Source organism: Perca fluviatilis, chromosome 10 (genome assembly GCF_010015445.1).
Source record: "Perca fluviatilis chromosome 10, GENO_Pfluv_1.0, whole genome shotgun sequence".
NCBI lineage: Eukaryota > Metazoa > Chordata > Actinopteri > Perciformes > Percidae > Perca > Perca fluviatilis.
In genome coordinates, this window is record NC_053121.1 from 25,128,650 (window position 1) to 25,147,858 (window position 19,209).

General features: G+C 41.4%; 1 protein-coding gene across 1 annotated transcript; it reads right to left on the minus strand.

Moving 5' to 3' along the window:
* Positions 1-1,496: 1,496 nt before the first annotated feature.
* Positions 1,497-19,209, minus strand: vimr2 (vimentin-related 2). Its single transcript, XM_039813392.1, has 10 exons — positions 18,914-19,209; positions 18,356-18,500; positions 18,029-18,187; positions 17,719-17,838; positions 14,137-14,232; positions 11,616-11,747; positions 9,557-9,688; positions 6,808-6,918; positions 6,559-6,683; positions 1,497-2,510 (listed from the first exon to the last, which is right to left on the minus strand). The coding sequence occupies exons 1-10, from the start codon at positions 19,021-19,023 to the stop codon at positions 2,468-2,470; spliced, it is 1,173 nt and encodes a 390-aa protein (XP_039669326.1). The 5' UTR covers positions 19,024-19,209; the 3' UTR covers positions 1,497-2,467.

Sequence of the window (19,209 nt, forward strand, 5' to 3'; positions counted from 1 at the left end):
AAGTGAAGTCAAGATATCTGGGATACAGGCGCTGCCATCTTGTAATTTTGGAGCCAGAGTCTGCGCAGTAGTGATCAGGCAATAGAGCCGCAGTACCGAAGTCCCGCCCATACACCTGCCTAACCAAAGGCGAGTCAATCACAGCTGTCAATCATGACGTTTCACCCAGTTTTCAAAGCATCAAATATCTAATAAAAAACCAAACTTGTCAGAAGAATGAACACTTAATCAGCAAGATAATAAAGGTACGTTTAAAGGCACAGTTTCTGAGTGCATTTCTCTATGGATTGATCATTTTGATACTTTCACAGTATTTATATAGCCCCTTGACCTACTTTATAATTGAAAAAAAGGCATGGAAATGTTTCTTTTTACAATATGGGACCTTTAAGACCTGAGCAAGACACTAAACCCCAAGTTTCTTACTAGATGCTGTATATATATAGCTGTCCACTGCTCCTATTACTAGGATGGGTTAAACTGCAGAAATAAAATTTCACTACATTGCACTGTATATATGTGACAATTAAGAATAAAGTTTGTTGTGTTGTTTTGTTTGTTTACCCCTTCACGTGTACAAAATGTCTTTCGTTGTTTTTGATATTTATTGTCGATATTTTTTGTTCTCATTAGCGGTTTGTTCACATTTATATTTAAATGCTTGGTCACTAGGACCGGTTTGTGTATTTATTCTCTTGCACAGCTGTCTAAATGCAGGTGTGAAAAGATAACTTTCCTGTATGGAAGCACATCCACAAGAACAGGATAGATGATAAATTTCCTGAAAGTCTAAATTTTAATATTCTGGTCCAGTCTATTTCATGATTTCCATACCATCTACCACCTTTCCCGAAGAGGTAGGGCAGAAAAGATAAAAGTGGGAAAACAACTCCTAGAGAAAGACAATTTTCTTAGATATTTTCTAATTTACCACAAGGCATAGACAGCATTCCCATGAGATCAGGAAGACTGGATGGTTCATTGTCATTTTATTTGTGTGATATAGAGGAGATATAGAAAGGAGCACTGAGGGAAAACAATGTCTTCCATCTCCTCTGAGGACTTGATTTAGTTCTGCGGCCCTGAGAAAACAGACACAGCAGCTTCCTCCTGAGCAGGCCATGTTTCATGTCGAGACAATTAAACAAGTCACCGTATCCACCCATTCCCAGGCCTTTCTCCAGACACTGAACTCAATTATTACAGAGGCTAACTCCTCATCACCACAAGTTCACCGAGCGTGGCTAATCTTATCTTGATCCGTTATTAGCAGCATTTTTCATCTTTATGGCAGAGCTAACAAGCCTTTGAGATCGTTAATAGCTGGGAATGTTCAAATCTCACATTGAACATGAAGATGAATGAAAGAAAGATCACTGAACATAAATCACTCTGTGCTCGCTGCATAGTTTTATAGTGCGGGGAACTTCTTAAGTCCAAAAATTCACAAGCAGTTCTCATGAAACAGAGATTTTCACGAAAGAAATCACACAGTATGAGGTGATCTCTCAAGCAATTAGTTTTATTCAATTTAAATCTAAAGCACATGCGGATGCTTGTGCAGAAGTGGGAACCAACAATGATTTATCACAGACAGCTTAAATGTCATGTGGAAAATAAAAAGATTACAGAGGAATGTATTACAGAATGCTTATTTCTAAAAATGACAGCAATTGGATCATTGATTTCTAACGGAGAAATAATGAATCATACAGACTTTTTCTTGTAGAAACATCCAGGTGCTCATGTTGTAAGAGCTGCAGAAAAACAACAACTTCATGAACCATTTGAAAAGCAAACAGTGCACTGCACACTTGACTGTCAGTTATATGTAAAAACAAAACATGAATGCATGACTGTAAAAGCAAAGGGAAGGTGGGATGCTTTTAGTTACCAAAAGGAGAACTGTCAATATGTTAACAGTGATGGGGTCAAGGGTTAAGAGCTGGTAATCAGACAACGTTTGAGTGATGGATGAGGTGGTATCAGAGGGGGATGACTTCACAGAGCCGCAGTTTAACGTGTGTGTGTGTGTGTGTGTGTGTGTGTGTGTGTGTGTGTGTGTGTGTGTGTGTGTGTGACTTGTTCAACAAAGAGGGGACAACACATTTATGAATCATAGCAGTGAGCTGGTAAAGATAAAACCCACTTAAGGAAATATCCCTGCCAGACACTGAATGGATACGCACTCATTGCGCAGACCCCATCCTCCCACCTCTTTTAGACAGCTCCATCTTTCTTGGGAGTCTCGGGGTCATCTGCCAGCGATCTGTTATCAATGGCCCCGCTTAGGTCTCCAGACGGTATTAATCGGTCATGATAAGTTCTGCTTAAATTGCTGCATTGGTACCTTAAGCTTCATCCTAGTGCTGGTTTCGGTGTGTTTTTCACGTTTCTCTTTGGTCTATTTTCTAATCCATGTGTGGGGGGAGTATCCAGCCTGCCAGTCTGATTCTCCAGCCTCAAGTCACAGTTTGCACAGGCGCTCCTCCTCTTCCTCCACCAGACTCCTGAACCAGAGAAATACCACGGTAAACACACAGAGTACAGGTGACCAAGGTGAAGTACTCACAGGTAGTGCTGCTCATCAGTTGTAGGCCAAGTTTACCAGAAAGACAGAAGATTGCAAGTTAATTCTTTATATTAAAAACATTAGTTGATAATCTCACCTTAAGGTCAATTTTTAAGACTGCAACTAACTATTATTTTCACCATCAATTATTCTCTCAATTAATCAATTTGGGGAAATTGTAAAAAAAACAATTTCCTAAAGGCCAAGGCAACATCTTCAAATGAAGTTTACTGTTCAAATCAAAATACATAGATTTTTTGTTTACTAATACATAAGACAAAGAAAAGCAGCACATAAAATCTAACACTGAGAAGATGGAACTAAGGACTATTTGCCATTTTGCTTATTTCACTTGTTCTGAAGCTTTCGATTATAAACCTCAAAAATGGGCCTTGAGGTGAGATTGTTTTGTCAACAGCTGCTTCCAGGGTGAAGAATGAACTTCATAACTCAACTTTTAAGCCAACATAAATGAGAAGTCCTAAAGGAAAAATACAGAAAAAAAATAGACATGATAACAAACTCCATCTGCTGATGAAGATCATGTGATAGGATCAAAAGCTTAAGAACAGCTACTAATATACACATTTAAACCTGCAATAACTGCTTTTTTTTAACCGCAAAAACACACTTTAAAGGTCCCATGACATGGTGCTCTTTGGATGCTTTTATATAGACTTAGTGGTCCCCTAATACTGTATCTGAAGTCTCTTTCCCAAATTCAGCCTTGGTGCAGAATTACAGCCACTAGAGCCAGTCCCACAATGAGCTTTCCTTAGTATGCGCCATTTCTGTGTCTGTAGCTATTAAGGAGGATGTCATGGGCAGGCCAAATGATCTGGGCGGGCAAAGCAGAGAAAGGGGAGGTAACCTTGATCCTTATGACCTCATAAGGAGCAAGATTCCAGATCGGCCCATATGAGCTTTCATTTTCTCAAAGGCAGAGCAGGATACCCAGGGCTCGGTTTACACCTATCGCCATTTCTAGCCACTGGGGGACCATAGGCAGGCTGGGGGAATGCATATTAATATTAAAAAACCTCATAAAGTGAAATGTTCATGCCATGGGACTTTTAAATACAATATTGACATATCACCATCAAGTTGATATGACGTACTTGCTAGCAAAAATATGCTTTTTTTCACATCCAGCAGACACGGAGCAACATTATCATTCATTTTACGTCATGTTTGTGTCCATCTGATGAATGTAAGTCCAATATTTAATCTCTTTTTAACGCTGTTTTTGGTCTCTACAAACTCCTCAGGGAAATATCTGGCTCTTTAGCTGCTAAATGCTTCACTATGTTCACCATCTAGTTGCTCACTGTGGCAGTCTGCTGTTTGATGCTGGGCAGGTAGAAGTGCACAGTGGGTTTTTAAAAACAGCTGCCTGCTACATCTGGACACGCTAGTGATGAGAGAGATGAGAGTGTACCAAAGCAGTAAAGTTGCATGCCAGAAAATCAAAACAATGAGCTGAAAGATGCTATTAAGCTCAGTAGCGCAGAGGGGATTGATTGGATTCACTGTGAATATAAAAAAATATTGATTATAGCAGCTTTAAGATAGGACCGGCAGACCAGTCATCGACTGCACTTAACTAAAAAGGATCTTGTCCCTAGTTGAGCTACTTGTTGCTGAGTCATGCAGCACCATGAGCAGACCACAATGAACAGCAGAATGAATTACAGTGTAATATGGTTCACATTAGCATTGAGCAAAAGCAACGAGCATCTGCCTGAACTACTCAGATGCTTTTTCCAGGCGATAAGCCACCATGTAATGGCAGCCTTGGGTCATTAAGGTCTGTTGTGCAGACAGTTTGCCACAGCACGGAGAGAATAAACAACCACCATTTTCATTTCTTATTCATGGTTTTAATCACGGATGACAAAACATCCAGTAAATAAAAAAAAGGAAGGAAAGGAAAAAAAATAAAAGTTGGCGTAGATTGTGTGCCTTTCCTGTGCCTTAAATGTCTTTGGGACAGTCTGTTGGGTAACGAGAGGGAATTAAAACTGTGGCGAATTTGGAAATGTGTGTAAGGGGAGGGCTGACATTAACAGGCTGGCGTGGAGAAGAGCTGGCAGTGGCCCAGCACACAGCGCTGACAGTGTGAGGTCCTCTTTGCCCATTCTAATGAGGCATTGTGAGGGTCTGAGCTTCAGGTCTGCAGCAGGGGCCCCTGGGGGTCAGATGCAGTCGGATTGGCGATGGAGGGACCAGGAGGAATTACGTGGCAGCAGGATGAGGTGGTTGAAGTGCGTCAGTCCACATACCAGAATGGCAGATGGTTAAACAACCTCAGTGGAAGGAGGGAATGACCTACAACGTCTTCAAGGTCAGGTACAGGAAACCGCATCATATTCAGAAGCTGTTTCCTGTGACTCCAGTTGGCCCGTGATGTCAGGCCTTTGTTTGCAGGAATATCTTATTATGGACAATGCGGATGTCCAGGTGGCATTACATGAGACAATATTGGACTTGCAGAAATACTCCTTGTATTATTCACTGTGAGGCTTACGCAGAAACCTTTTGTTGATGTTGAGGAAAAAACAGTGACGATGGATTTAATTTAAATCTAATGAAATCATCCCAGGGTTATTATGTGCTTTGCTCCTAACAGTTTATTCTCCTCAAGAGGTTTAAATTATGTGTGGCACCGTAGGGAACGTCGGTTTTCATTTGACCCCCTACCGCAGAGATGGGAATCTACAATAAATGTCAGGAAAAGGCTCCGACGCTTGAGATTTTAATTGCAATCAGAAACTAAAGCAGTTGACTTTATGACACCTTTAACAGGAGAAGACAAACTAATCAGTGAAATCTGGTGCAGTGTTTTTGTTGGAATGAACACCTCCATGTTCTCCAGCAGACATGGCTGTCCATCTCTGCCCCAGAGTGCTGGTTCAGGGTCATCCTATTGACTGACAGCCTCGCTAACAGTTAGACCTCGCTGTCCCAAAGTCTGCTTATCTTCTCTGGTATAATTGTACCGTGCTGTTAATGACATAAAGAGTGCTTTATAATGATAGGGGTCTCATTTAAGAATAACAACCTGCAGTTCTCTATAAGAGGGGAATGAGAGTTGTGAAAGTATGGATGACCACTGTAAGAGTCGTATTTATGGCAGCTCTGAGAATTGCATCAACACTAGAACCTTATGGTCCGTTATAGCATATTAAGTAAGTTAGAATGTATTATTGCTGGAAAATCAATCCCAGGAGGAAATATCAATTATATCTTCCCAGACACTGTTGTATACAGAGCTTATTCCAATTGTTACCAACTCAAATCAAATAGATTACTAATACAAAGAGCCTCAAATTGAAAAGTACAATCTATTCTAGGTAATATGATCTAATGTAATAATCCAAGTTTGTAATATTTTTGGACTGTGTTTTATTAGCCAGGAATTTGACTCTGGTTTCTAGTAGCTCTCAATTTTTACATACTGTACAAATAGGTTAAAATATACAGTAGATGCATATATACACATATTTATAATCAATAATGGACAACAATATACACCAATTCTAAATGATTACAGGAAATTCTAAACAAGAAAAACCAATAGTAAAGGGTGAGTGGTGGAATAAATATTGAATATCAGATAATATTGGATAAGATAGTAGGTGCATGTATACATTACACGTCTATCAACAGTATACACGGCCTGCTTAGATTTATATTTGGCAGGGTGTTATGTACTAATTCAGTCGACTGTTAAAGTTAATTTGACTATTTCTTTGTCGTCGCTTTGTTTCATATTATTCATGTGTATTAATGAACCCCAGGATGAATTCTAGCTGCTTTACTAATAGGGAGCGTATAAACAATCAACAATTAAAACAATCCCAGAACAAATATTTCAAGTTATTCAGTTTCAAGTACAGTTTTAGGTTTTCAAGCTTACCTGATCATACAGAAGATTTATTACAGTTTCACACAAAAACACAATTTATTACACCAGACTGTCTGACCTGTAAGCAGTAATTTCCATGTCTCTGGCCATCTTCTCACTGAGCAGCTCCTTGTAGTCTTCACACTGCTTCTTCATCTGCACTTGGAAGTCGGCCTCCTGGTGCCGCATTTCATCAATAGTACACTGAAACACACACACACACAAACACACACACACACGGATTAGAGGGTGAGACTAAATGACAGAATTAGACCAAACCACTGGTCCTTTTCAGCCTATGATTACGTTAATCAGTCGACTCTCAGACCTCCAACTCAGCAATCTCGTCAATAAATGCAGCCGTCTTCATCTCAACCTCGTCCTCCAGCTGCTCGTTACACTTCTCCAGCTCAGAGAGCTCCTTTTGTAGCTCTGAAATCTACAGAAATATAAACAACATACAGCAATGGTTATTCATTCAAAATATACTCACAAAGATTTCGACTAGTTATCATGTCAGACTATGTCTCGATGTTCCCTTCATGGTCTCTGTCGTGTTTCAAATCACATTATTTACTCTTTCTTTTGGTCTTGCCAAGAAAGATATCTGGGTTTTTAGCATCTGGATGTTCGACTTTCTTCACCAGCGAGTGGCTAAGTTTGTCTGTCTGCAATTTGATGCTAAGCAAGTACATTTAGTTGTTTTTTTAGAGCTTTTTAAACAAGCTAGAATTGTTCGTGTGTCGTAAAAAAAAAAAAACGAGCTAAAAGAAATGGGATAACTCTCTATGGGTTGGTCATCACAAGCAAAGGCATTACACATTTGTCATTTGATCGATTTTTGATATAAAATGGATAGAAATTGAGCAAAAACAAACCAAAACTTTAGTATGCCAATCAACCCAACCTACACAGATAAAACAGGTTCCTTTACTTCTACCGCAAACTAAAGCAGGAGCATCCCCCCCCCTTCCCCTTCCCCTCCCCTCATGTCTGAAGCTGTGGTGTCCTGCCGTGAGTAATTACAGCAATCACGCAAGTTCAACAATTAGCTGTCACAGCCAGATGGGGATCCAGGCAGTCGTGCTCATCTTTCAGTGAGATCATGTGAGCAGAGGAAGACCCAGCTGATGATGACTCCCAAACCTGGTCAAGCCACTTGCTCCCAGACTCCTTGGTTCTCCCTGGCATAATGAGTGAGGTCTGGGATGTGTGCTTATGCGAGAAGTGGCATACAACCCCATCAGTGCCTGCTCTATTATATACATTTCTGCGTCATGGCTGATTTTAACTGCAATCTGTTTGTTTGGACATGTTGTGTCTCGGTGAGAAGCCAGACCTGAGGCATCCATCACAGGCGAGAGAGGAAACAGAGCAGATCAGGCCGTGCTGTTCATCCGTCAGGCTGGATTGAACAGAACTGGGGATAGGGTGCTGCATAGTAGACATGTAGTAGATGATGTTGGGAGAGTTCTGCTGTGGTTACAGAGGCTTACTGTTTATTTAAAGAGCTGGAGGAAGAGCTACAGCCTCATTAATGAGAACTAAACCACCATGTTTGTTACAGATGTAGCTAGGCTTCAGCTGTGGTCTGACCACTGATGGATGTTAAAGAGACTAATGTGAAGGAAATGGAGGTAGTTTTGGGAATCACCTGGTGATTTTACCTGAGTCATAATTTCCTGTTTCGTAGCTTTGTTGAGGCCTCACTTCGCTCTTTCATTCAAAGCCCCTTGCTGTCATTTTTCTGCTGGCAGGATGAGAAATATCCGATGAAGGTTTATTTCCTCCCTTTCATTTGCAGAGGTAGTCTCTAGTCAGTGTGTGTGTGTGTGTGTGTGTGTCAAGTTTTAAGATGTTCATGACGCTGCAGGCGCTTTAAAGACTGTACTTAATAACTGAGGACACAGAGGGCAATAAATCCTGTCTGAGCTGAAGCCGAGCCTTTCACATCTCCTGCTGAAAGTGTCCGCAGAGTAAACACTCTGGTCAGCAGGATCTCCCACACTGTTGCTCTGCTGTCACTCAGCTGCTCTCCACTCCCTTCGCCTGCTGTGGGAAACCATTCATTTCCACCATTATGTCTGATTTAAGAGCTGATGGCCGATGCAGAGCCAGTTGTGGTCTGTAAGACTCCTCTTTTCTTTGTCAGTAAAGAAGTAGGAAATGTGTTATGGGAAGATGTAAATCAGTAGGCAGTAACTGAAGTATTTAAATGATGTGTAAATGTGAAACTTAAAGGGTCATTCACCCCCCCAAAATACAGATTTTCTTCCTTGCCAGTAGCGGTAACCAGCCATGCAGACAGTTTGGGTTTTATTTGCAGAAGTTTGTAACTATCAGTTTTGGAAATGTATACTTTATATTACAATGTCCCAATTACTCTGGATAATCCTTAGAGCATGCAGTCAACAATTTCCATGGGACTACTTTTTAAAACAATAGTTAAACGTTTTCAGAAATACGCTTCATCACTTTAGAGAGCTAGAGGAGCAGAAGCCGGCTTACTTAGCTTAGCATAAAGACTAGAATAGAGCAAAAAAGCTAACCTGGCAACCTCATGCTGACTGGCTGACTCACAGTGACTGCACCCAGCCAAGAAATAGTCCAACACACAACCCCTTCTGCAACCAAAACTTGTTGTTTTTATACTTTGGTTTTGTACGGATTAAACATACAACATATACATGTGTTATTTAGTGATCTTTAGAGGTGCTGGTAGGCTGATTTTGTTACTTTTGGACTGAGCCAGATTAGTTGTTTCCCACTTTTTTTCTAGTCTTTGTGCTAAGCTGACCAGCTGCTGGCACACATGACAGTGGTATCAATCTTCTGAGCTAACTCTATTCAAGGCACTAATAAGAGTATCAGCTTGCTTAATGCAGGAGCTTTGCACAACATGTTGTTGAGATTTGCAAGGTGTGCGCAGCAGAAAAATGAGATCTCATCTCAAAATCTTGGCAAATAAAACCAAATCCCAAATCTACCTTAATAATGTGGAGCACTATTTGTTTGATTTGGGTGAACTAACCCTTTAAAAGTGATGAAAAAAGTAGGTAGGAAGTGAGTCGGCTCACCAGCATCTTCAGCTCATTGATGTCGTTTATCTTTGAAAAGTCTTTGACTGTTGACCCTCCAGCTTCCCCCACTTCCAGTTGTTTTCCATCACCACTGTGAACCACAGCGGAGGAGGATGCACCACACTCATACTGCAAAGACAGAAGAGGAGGAAGAAGTTCAGTCGTGAAAGTTCTGACCTTTCAGTTTGAGTCTGCAAATGCACAGGACCATGGAGGATGGTGTTTCTTTTGGGCAGTTAAGTGCACTCTGACAGTGGAGCAAGGAGCAATCAGAGCCTCTTATCCCAGCTGATGGTTAAACCTCTCCTCGTGTCCACTACATTCCTGATTAGATGGAACAAATGCAGCAGAAACAAGCAACATGAGGGTGCACAGGTGTGTGGGAGTCAGCCAGCAATCACCATTACTGTTCAAACCCCGATAGCAATCATTTTTAGCATCGAGACAATTGCGCGTCGTAATCGAGGCCAGGCACAGACAGGACGGTGTCCAGCTGGCGAGAGAAGAGACAGAGTGGGAGGGAGAGAGAGGGAATAGACGGGGTTTGGGGGAACAAAAAAAACACACCTACGCATCTAGACAGACACACAAATACATAAATACGCTGGATACCCTTCAGCCATGCCTCCAAATGAAGGACACACGCACCAGCGTCTACTCCAGTACTGCTGAGGAGCATGGGAAGGCGGCCAGCAGTCTGATTTCAGCCCTGACCTTCGAACCGGGCAGACATCCTCGCCCCCAGAGGGGGTCAGACCCACCGGAGCTGTAGTCTGACCCCGATGCAACACACGCACACACACACACACACACACACACACACACACACACACACACACACACACACACACACACACACACACACACACACACACACACAGGTAGACAAAGGCAGCCTCTGATTCTCGAGTTCTTCCCTGGTGTTGTGTTAAGAGGAAAAGAAAACAAGTGGGAGTATCGTTGTGTGATTTGTGAAAGTTGAGATTTTCATCTGGCCCTAGCAGGGATGTTTCAGAGGGAGGGAGAAAGTAATCAGTGGTCAGTAGGAGGTTGAGGAAGGCAGCCGGTGGAGGGAGAAGTACTCAGATCATTTTACTTTAATAAAAGTAGCAATACAACAATTTAAAAATACTCCAACTAAAAGTAATTCTAAATCCTACTGAAGTAACATTACAGAAGTATTACAAACAAAATGCACCTAAAGTATCAAAAGTAAAAGTACTTGTTCTGCAGGAAAAGGCTCCTGTCACACATACATCATTATATATGAGATTATTAATACTGATGCATGCACGTGTAAGTGGCATTTTTACTGTTATAACTGGTTGAGGTATAGCTGCTGTTTCTTTATATACAGTTTAGTCCAGTGGTTGTCACACCAAGGGGTTGGCCCCGTCCAAAGGGTCACAAGATCAACGAGATGATTAATGGGAGAGGAAAGAAGAAAAAACTAAGTTTAGCGACATAAATTTATATTCATGAAGTGACTTAGCGAATGTATCCACCAGCCGGTGGCTGGTGGATACATTCGCTAAGTCAGCTCTTGATATAGTTATTGATAGAGTTAAATTAATTAGCTGATTTTCTTGGTTAAAGATTTATACTACATTTGGATGGAGAACACTATAGACATCTGAAAAGTGGCAAAGGGCCCCAACCAGCCATTGCTAGTGAAAAAAAACACTGGCTTCATCTTTAAAAATGCATTTTACAAGCTTATCATGTTTCTTTAATGTCAAATCTTAATCTGAAAAGTATCCATAGCTGTCAGATAACATACACCCCTCTGAAGTAATGGAGTAGGAGTAAAAAGTAGCATGACATTGAAACCCTCCAGTACCTTATAATTTTACTTAAGTAAAGTACTTGAGTAAATGTACTTATTGACTTGTCCACTATTGGTGTTTATGAGGCCATTCATGTGCATGGAAGTGTCGCTCAATGAGAACCAAAGCCAGAAATAGCCTTGCTGTGATTCTATGGTTGTACACAGACATGCTACTGTAAAGCATCAGGCGGCCACTTCATATGGGTTTTATGCTACTGTGTGTTGTACCTGGAGGTTCTCGGCCAGCTGGCAGTAGTACTCTTTTACAAGCAGGGCTGGAGTGATGTCAGGGCTGCCAAATGTAATAGCTGCCACTGCTCCTGTAGCCCCTTCAGCTGGCTCCAGCAGATTCTCCACTTCCTGATCATACATGCCACACACAAAAAAAAAAACAGCGGTGAAGTATACTCAGTGGTCAAATGCAACTAAATAACTAAATGTGATTATTTCCATTTCATGCTACTTCGTTTTTCACTACATTTCAGAGGGAATTATTGTACTTTTACTTAACTACAAGTACATTGTGCTGATAATATTGAATAATATTTTGAATACAGGACTTTTACATGTAACATTTTTACTGTAGTCAGAAGTAGAATTTTTACTGTGTGGTATTAGTACTTACTCAAGTAAAGCATCTGCATAGGTTACTTAAGTTAAAGAATTGTAAGCATTATCTGTAAAATTTATTTAAAGTGTCAAAAGTAAAAGTACTTGTTATGCAGATAAATGGCCCCTGAGTGTTATACTAATATATACTGTAGCTAATTTGATCTATTTTATATACTGTTGAATGATTTTATATTTAAGAACGCATCATATTTTATTAGCCATCATATGTTTTCTATGTAAAATCTTGATTTGTAACGTAACTTATAACTATAGCTGTCAAATAAAACTGTAGTGCAGCAGAATTATAACGTGGCATGAAATGAAAAAAAGTACCTCTGATATGTACTAGTAACATTTCACCTCTGCAAATACAAACACACATAGTTCATTTTGATGAATTTACACACACATCAAATACCTCAACATACTTGTCTTCAGCTTCCAATATCAAGCTCCTTCAGTAAAAAAAAAAAAAAAAAAACCTATATCCATTACAGAGAAAATTAACTGTTACAGAGCTGCAATGGCAGTCTAACATTTGTATCCTTTCCCCTCCACCTAAATAACGACATGGCTGCCGATTCATCAGGGAAATATGGGGTATCTGAAGTGCTGAGAATAACAACAGTTAATAAAACAAAGAAAATTTCTTTTTCCATTTGGTATTCAGCTGCATTTCCCGGACTGTGAGTTATCGAGCGTGTCCCAGAGGGAGTGTGTTAAACGCCGGGCGGCCTGGCTTTGCAGAGAAAAACAGTGTGATGGAGTTGCTCCTGCTTCAGCTGCCGCTCTCTCTGCCTACAGCCTCAAGATCTGATACTGGGGCGCGTCTGTCATCTCCTGGCGGGGTGGAGAATATTGTAGAAGGTGGAGAGAGCAGGGTGTGTGTGGATGTGATATAGGTAATTATGTGCATTGGATATGGTTGCAAACACAAGCCTATTTTAAAAGGTGCAGTAGGTAAGACTTATAAAATTAACTTTCTGTCATATTTGCTGAAACTGACCCTATATTCCAGTAGAACTACATGAAGCAGGTAATAAAAAAAAATAATAATCTGGCTCGTCTGGCACCACCTACAGCCTGTAGTGCGATTTGCAAAAATCCACCGCTCCCTGTTCAGATGCACCAATCAGGGCCAGGGGGTGGTGTCTAACTGCGTGTCAATCACTGCTCATGCACACGCATTCATTCTCCCTTGTGGCTGTTCAAATTGTTTGGCTAAGTCCTGGATCTTTGCAATCCTACCTACAGCACCTTTAAAGCAATAGTTCATTTTGGGAAATATGCGCGTTTGCTTTCTTGCTAAGAGTCACATGAGAGGATTGATACCACTCTCAGAGTGGTGGTGATCTTCTAATCCAACTCTCAGAAAGAAATCATAAGTGAGACATATGCTGATTTTCAGGTTAATACATGTATTTTGGATTAATACAGGATCATGTTAACCTGCTTTAATGTTGTTGTTTTTTTCCATACTGTCTGTCTCAAGATACCTGTATTGACCCTCAGGCTAAAACGCTCCGTTTTAGCGCCCGTCTCTTTAAGCCCCCCGCCCAAAAAGCCCAGTCTCTGAATGGTTTGTGAGAAAAATATGGTGCACCTTTGCAAAGGTAGTTCTCAAGCTGCTGGATGGAGATACTCAGATATGGGGCGGTATATTCTAATGAGCCTGCATGTGACATAGGAAGGGGAGCCAAATCTGAATGGCTTGTTGAATTCCATGTTTTCGGATCTAGGCAGCTCACAAAAACCTGACTAGATTGTCTTATTTCACAGTTTGCAGGTTGGTACTGCACTTCAGATACCAAAATGTATGTGCACGAGCACTGAATAAGTGAGTTTTCATTTTATGTCCCCTTTAAAACACTGGAACAAGGACTCAAATGAACACAACAAATTAAACAAGGGCCTAATTTTGACTTGTTGCATGATATACTAGATACATATTTTGTGTTTTAATCCTCTCCCCATATGTTTATATTGACAGGGATCATCCTAGCTGTGTTTGTCACCACAGGTCTGGATATTTCTCCAACATTCCCGTCTGACTTAAGAGCTACATTTTGAGTCATTTTCATGGCTATAAAATTTCCGTTTTACCACGCTGCAGCTATAGATCCTCTCTCTCCCTCACCGTTGTGTGCTGGGCCTCCATGTTGGCCAGCTGCTCCTCGTAGATAGCCACTTGCTCCCTCAGTGCCAAACACTCTGCTGTCACAGCATCGACTTCCTGCAAAGAAAATCAAATTAACAGAGAACAAGCTGCAAGTACAGAAGTTCAACTTCATTTCTGGAGGCGTCTCAGAACACTGCAGTTTGTGCAGTAAATCACACCACAGGTTGAAGAAAAGTACAAAAAGGCTTTGTTTCCACCCTGAACAACCATTTTAGAAACCATCAGCACATCCACCTGTTTCCCTGAACAGCAAGTAGACACCGCAATGCAGAGAAAAGGGGGAGGAGGAGGAAGTTCAGAAGCAGGCTAACTAGACACAAAAGCTCTGTCCACCGATCCATCCGCTAGCAGGGGTTCTTAGCTCATCTACTCTTTTTAAAGAACCAGATTAATTGGTGTTGGATGCAGTTACTGTGGGTGCCTACATTTACATTTGGACACATGCAGAGAGAGTTTGGTGGTGAAGTTGTGGAGCCTTGCTGGGAGGGTGGCACGGTCCTTGATGGAAAGCAGTAAGCAAAAGTGGTTTGGTCCTGATGCTGCTGCTGCTGTTGCTGCCTGCGTTCAGGAATCTGCAAGCAGCTGGGGAGAAACTTTAAAGCATTAATTGTCTTTTTGGCCTCTTAGGGGCAACAAGCTGTAAACACAACCATGACATACTAGCACCTTATATAGTTCATTTGGAATTTTTTTTTTGGAAAAGTTGCTTATTTTTAGCATCCAGGAGAGCAACATTAGCATTAATGTGGAGTCGTGTTTCTGTCCACCTGACAATTGGAAGTCTAATATCGACTCTCCTTTTACTTCCCTTTTGGTTTCCACCAACTCATGAAGGAAATATCTGGCTTTTTAGCTACTCTCTTCACCAGCTAGTCACTAACTGTGTCAGTCAGCTGTTTGGTGCTGAGCAGGTAAAGTGAATTTATCAGAGATTTTTTTGCTAAAAACGATGCTGATTATCGATGAGAGGGAACCAAACCATTATAGCGGCGGGCTGTAAAACGGAAACCGTGACTGAATAGTGCCCAAGTCAAATCAAGTATTTTTCTATTTTTATTTCTATAATTATCCGTTACTAACCATGCAAAAATCCAAGTTAAAGTTCAGAGAAAAAAAAACATCTTTAGGTATTATTTATAAGTTAAGACAGGCAAAAACTGAGCTCATCTGCTTCATCTGGAAGTGTGGGTGTGTTTTGGCCAAACAACCCACTAACTGACATCGTATTCTGATGCAAATGTTGCTACATCCTGATTGGTGCTTAGAAGTACATGACATTACCTTTTTCCAACACAGCCCCGCCCCATTGAAACCAATGGAAAAGTGCACAGAGAAAAACAGAAATCATGTGAAATAATCAAAACTGAACTAACTTTAGCAGAAAACTGTTTGTTTGTCTGGAACCCTATTGCTTGGCCTTTAAGATTCCTCAACATTTTAAAATCCATCCACTGTTTTTACAATTCTCGCTCTGATGACGATCTTGTGAGGTCAAAGCCGGTAGGCGTTTTAACCGACATGCCTGACTAAATAAAGGCTTTTATTATAACTTCTCTCCTTGTTCTGCCTAAGAGTGCGTGAAGAACATTTTCTTTTCTGTGCCCATTTTTTTTGTTCCCATGCAGCACCACTTACAGTAAACCGACTGAGCACTTGGCCTCGTCACTCATCCACTTCCTTGTAAGTGCATTTTAATTCTGGTGAATGGTGTTCTTGCACAACTGTGTTTTACTGCAACCCACCAGGTCTGGTGACAATAACATAACTGAAACAAAAGGTTTATGAAGAGGGGAAATTTGTAGGCCTTGAAAAAATGGAGCAGAACTGGCAGGAGTGAAACAACACAATATCCAGTAGTATACTGGACTGGATAACATGCCTTGTTTCATCGCTGTCAGTCTACCATTATGTTGAGAGAACTGCAGCTAGCTGTGGGTTGAGTTGTGTAGCGTTTGCTCCTCTCCTCCGCATCTCTGCTCTTCCTCTACTTCGCTGTCGGTTTCCCACCAAGTCTTTCTTGTCACCCTCCAGCTGCTCCCAATTCAGAACCAGAGAACTGAAGGAACAGCCAGCAGGAACATTACGGCACCGTATTATAGCCTGCATCACATCTGTAAGGGAGAAATTAAATCCTCCCTCGCATCTGGCCCGGCTGGGAGGAGATTGGCTCTGGCATGTGTGAGGGAGGGGGGTATATGGAAAAGTTGGTGGCTCAGGTTGCAGTGGGCCACCAGCCCAGACTGTGACTGCTGGTGATCAACACCCATTGGCTGCATTACAGAGGCGCAGCTGTGCCGAGTTTCAGCTGATTCACCAGGAGGCCGAGGGGAGGAGGAGCAGGGAAAGGCTTGGCAACACTGCCGTCTAGTGCTGAAGGCGCATTATCACAAGAGAGGTGTGATCATGTATAGCACGGTACAAGAATCTAAGAGATACTGTATTGATCCCCTGGGGGGGGGGGGAAATGAAAGAATAAAAGTTGTATAAGTCACAAGTGACTCAATTTAATATTCATTAGTTGATTAATTTGAGTTTGAAAGATAATACCAGGCAAAGGAATACCAGGCACGGAGGGTCTAACAAAAAGGTGCTACTGGTTGCATTTTGGGAAATGTAGGAGCCAGTGTCATTGCAGCTTGACCCACACTAGGGACTAAAAATCAGGGTATCTCACCTTCTGCTGCTTCAAATTTGGCCATTCTTTTCTTATATCTCATCTCTTGAAAGTCCCCCAACTTCATGGAAGTGCAATAAAATGTTTTGAAGTGACTCTTTAACCTAAATACATACCCCTAAGGGTTAAACATAACTATTTTTAATCTCATGACCTCTGGTTTGGAGGGTGAATTGCAGCACTTCTGCCCATAATGCTGGAGGGGCAGGGGGCGGGGGGTTCCATAATTCAAAGTCAAACAGTCTGTAGGACATCTCATGGACACCTTATAAACAGGAAAAACTATTCAGGCCAAAAAAGTACCAACTATGATTAACAACTTCAAGGTTAATGTTTAATGTATAGTGGAAAACCCATGAGCTTTTGTTTTTCACTTAACAATAAGCCATCAACTCTGCAGTTATAAATGTTAGTAAGTAGTTAATATATGTTTGTTGGCTTTGAATCTCTATAGCTGGATTCATTTATAGAGCTAATTTTTTCAAAATAACAGGATGTAACACAAGCTAAACTGGTCTGAGAACATACTCTAACTTCAGGGATTCTTCATTTAAAATTTGCAAAAAACTTATTTTTATTTCTGCATTTTAATTGTTTATTTCTTGTCTGTATTGAAGTAATACATTATTTGTAATTTGTTTAGCAACCCTTTATGGATGTCACTTTAGTGTTGATCTTGGTTTGCTTTAATTATTTAAGTTTACCTTAACTCATTCATGTTGCATTGTCAAGCTTTATGCTGTACTGTATATACACATTTTTATGTAGGGGGACTCTCAGTGTTTATAAATCCTGGCTACAGCCCCGACTTTCACAAGTCGACTTTGTTCCCGGTAAGGATGCTATATAGTATTTACAACTATTACCTCAGCAACCTCCTGTCGTCCCTGCTGGAGGATGACCGTCTGCTGTGCAGCCTTCTCGTACTCTTTCATCAGACGTTCAAGCTCTTTCTGCAGCTCCTCTGTGTCACACAGAATCTCATCCTGCAGGGAGAAGCGGTGATGACAGTGATGGACCTTGACAAGGTTATAGATCAGTCCTGTCTGTCACTGCACAAACTAAAGTAAAATTGATGGGATGGAAAGCGCAATGGACCATCTATGAGAAAACCCAATTTAAGAATGTCGCACACAGAGAAGCATGCAGCAGACACACCCAGCAGCGGCAGCATACCCTCTCCCTGCGCAGTCTTTCCACCACTGCATCCAGACTGTAGTCAGGCTCGGCCACAGTGGAGGTGATGCTGGAGGAGGCTTGTCGACTGTTCAGCTTCTCCTCTAGTTCAACAATCTGACATTCAAGAGAATCATTCTCCTCCTCAAAACAATGGGCCTAAAGGGCAGAGACAGATTAAACAGTTACATACTGTGTGTGTGTGTGTGTGTGTGTGTGTGTGTGTATATTCACTGCTTCATTTACCAAGAACAAAAGGCATGACACAGCTGAGGGAAAATAAAGTGCTGGTGTGTCATTGGGAGCAGTAACAGCGTTTTTCCTCACCAGTTCAATAAGCCTGACCAGGCGGTCGTTGAGGGCTGCGATGATGTTGCGCTCCTGGACAAACCGGTTCAGACCCTCCTTGTTGAGCGCCTCGGCAGCTACAAAGTCTAACTTGTCACAGCTACACTTGTTAACGGCCGCACCCCTGAGAGGAGGACACAAAGTACCAAAGACTGGAATGGATTTTCAAGGATCCTATGGGCGATCATTTGATCCACATCCAGGGATAGTTAATGACTTTTACAAAGTTGCATACAGTAAAACATTCATTTGGGAAACAAACAAAAAAAGTTCAACTACAGTACAGCATCATTCTTTAAACACTTCAGTTCATTAGCCCTCACCTGTCAAGGTAAATGAACATAAGACTAATTATAGAGAAATTATTTCCATGAGCACAAAAAAGGTATTTGTCATCACTATTCAGGGAAATCTGCCTTAACTACAACACCCACATTCATGAACATTTGTTTCTGGTTAAATACATCTTAAAGTCTACATATTTTTAAGTGAAACAACACTGCTGCACTCAACCTCTACCCAGAGACACACACTGACCTGACAGAGGACCGGCACTGCCCTGCACACTGCAGACTTAACCCTCCATTTCGACTCCAGCTATCATCCTCAAACAGCTTGCGATAAGAAGACACTCTGAGCATGGCCATGGCTTTGAATAAGTTGAAACTGGGCTACAACACAACAGGCAAATAGTGGCAGCAGGTCCAAGCCGGGGGTTTTATATTCACAGTGAATGAGAATGTTGCACTGAGGTGAGGGATCTCTCACCGGCCACTGAGTAGACTAAATATACGGTCAACATCAGCCGGTAACGATTTCACATGTACCTAAAG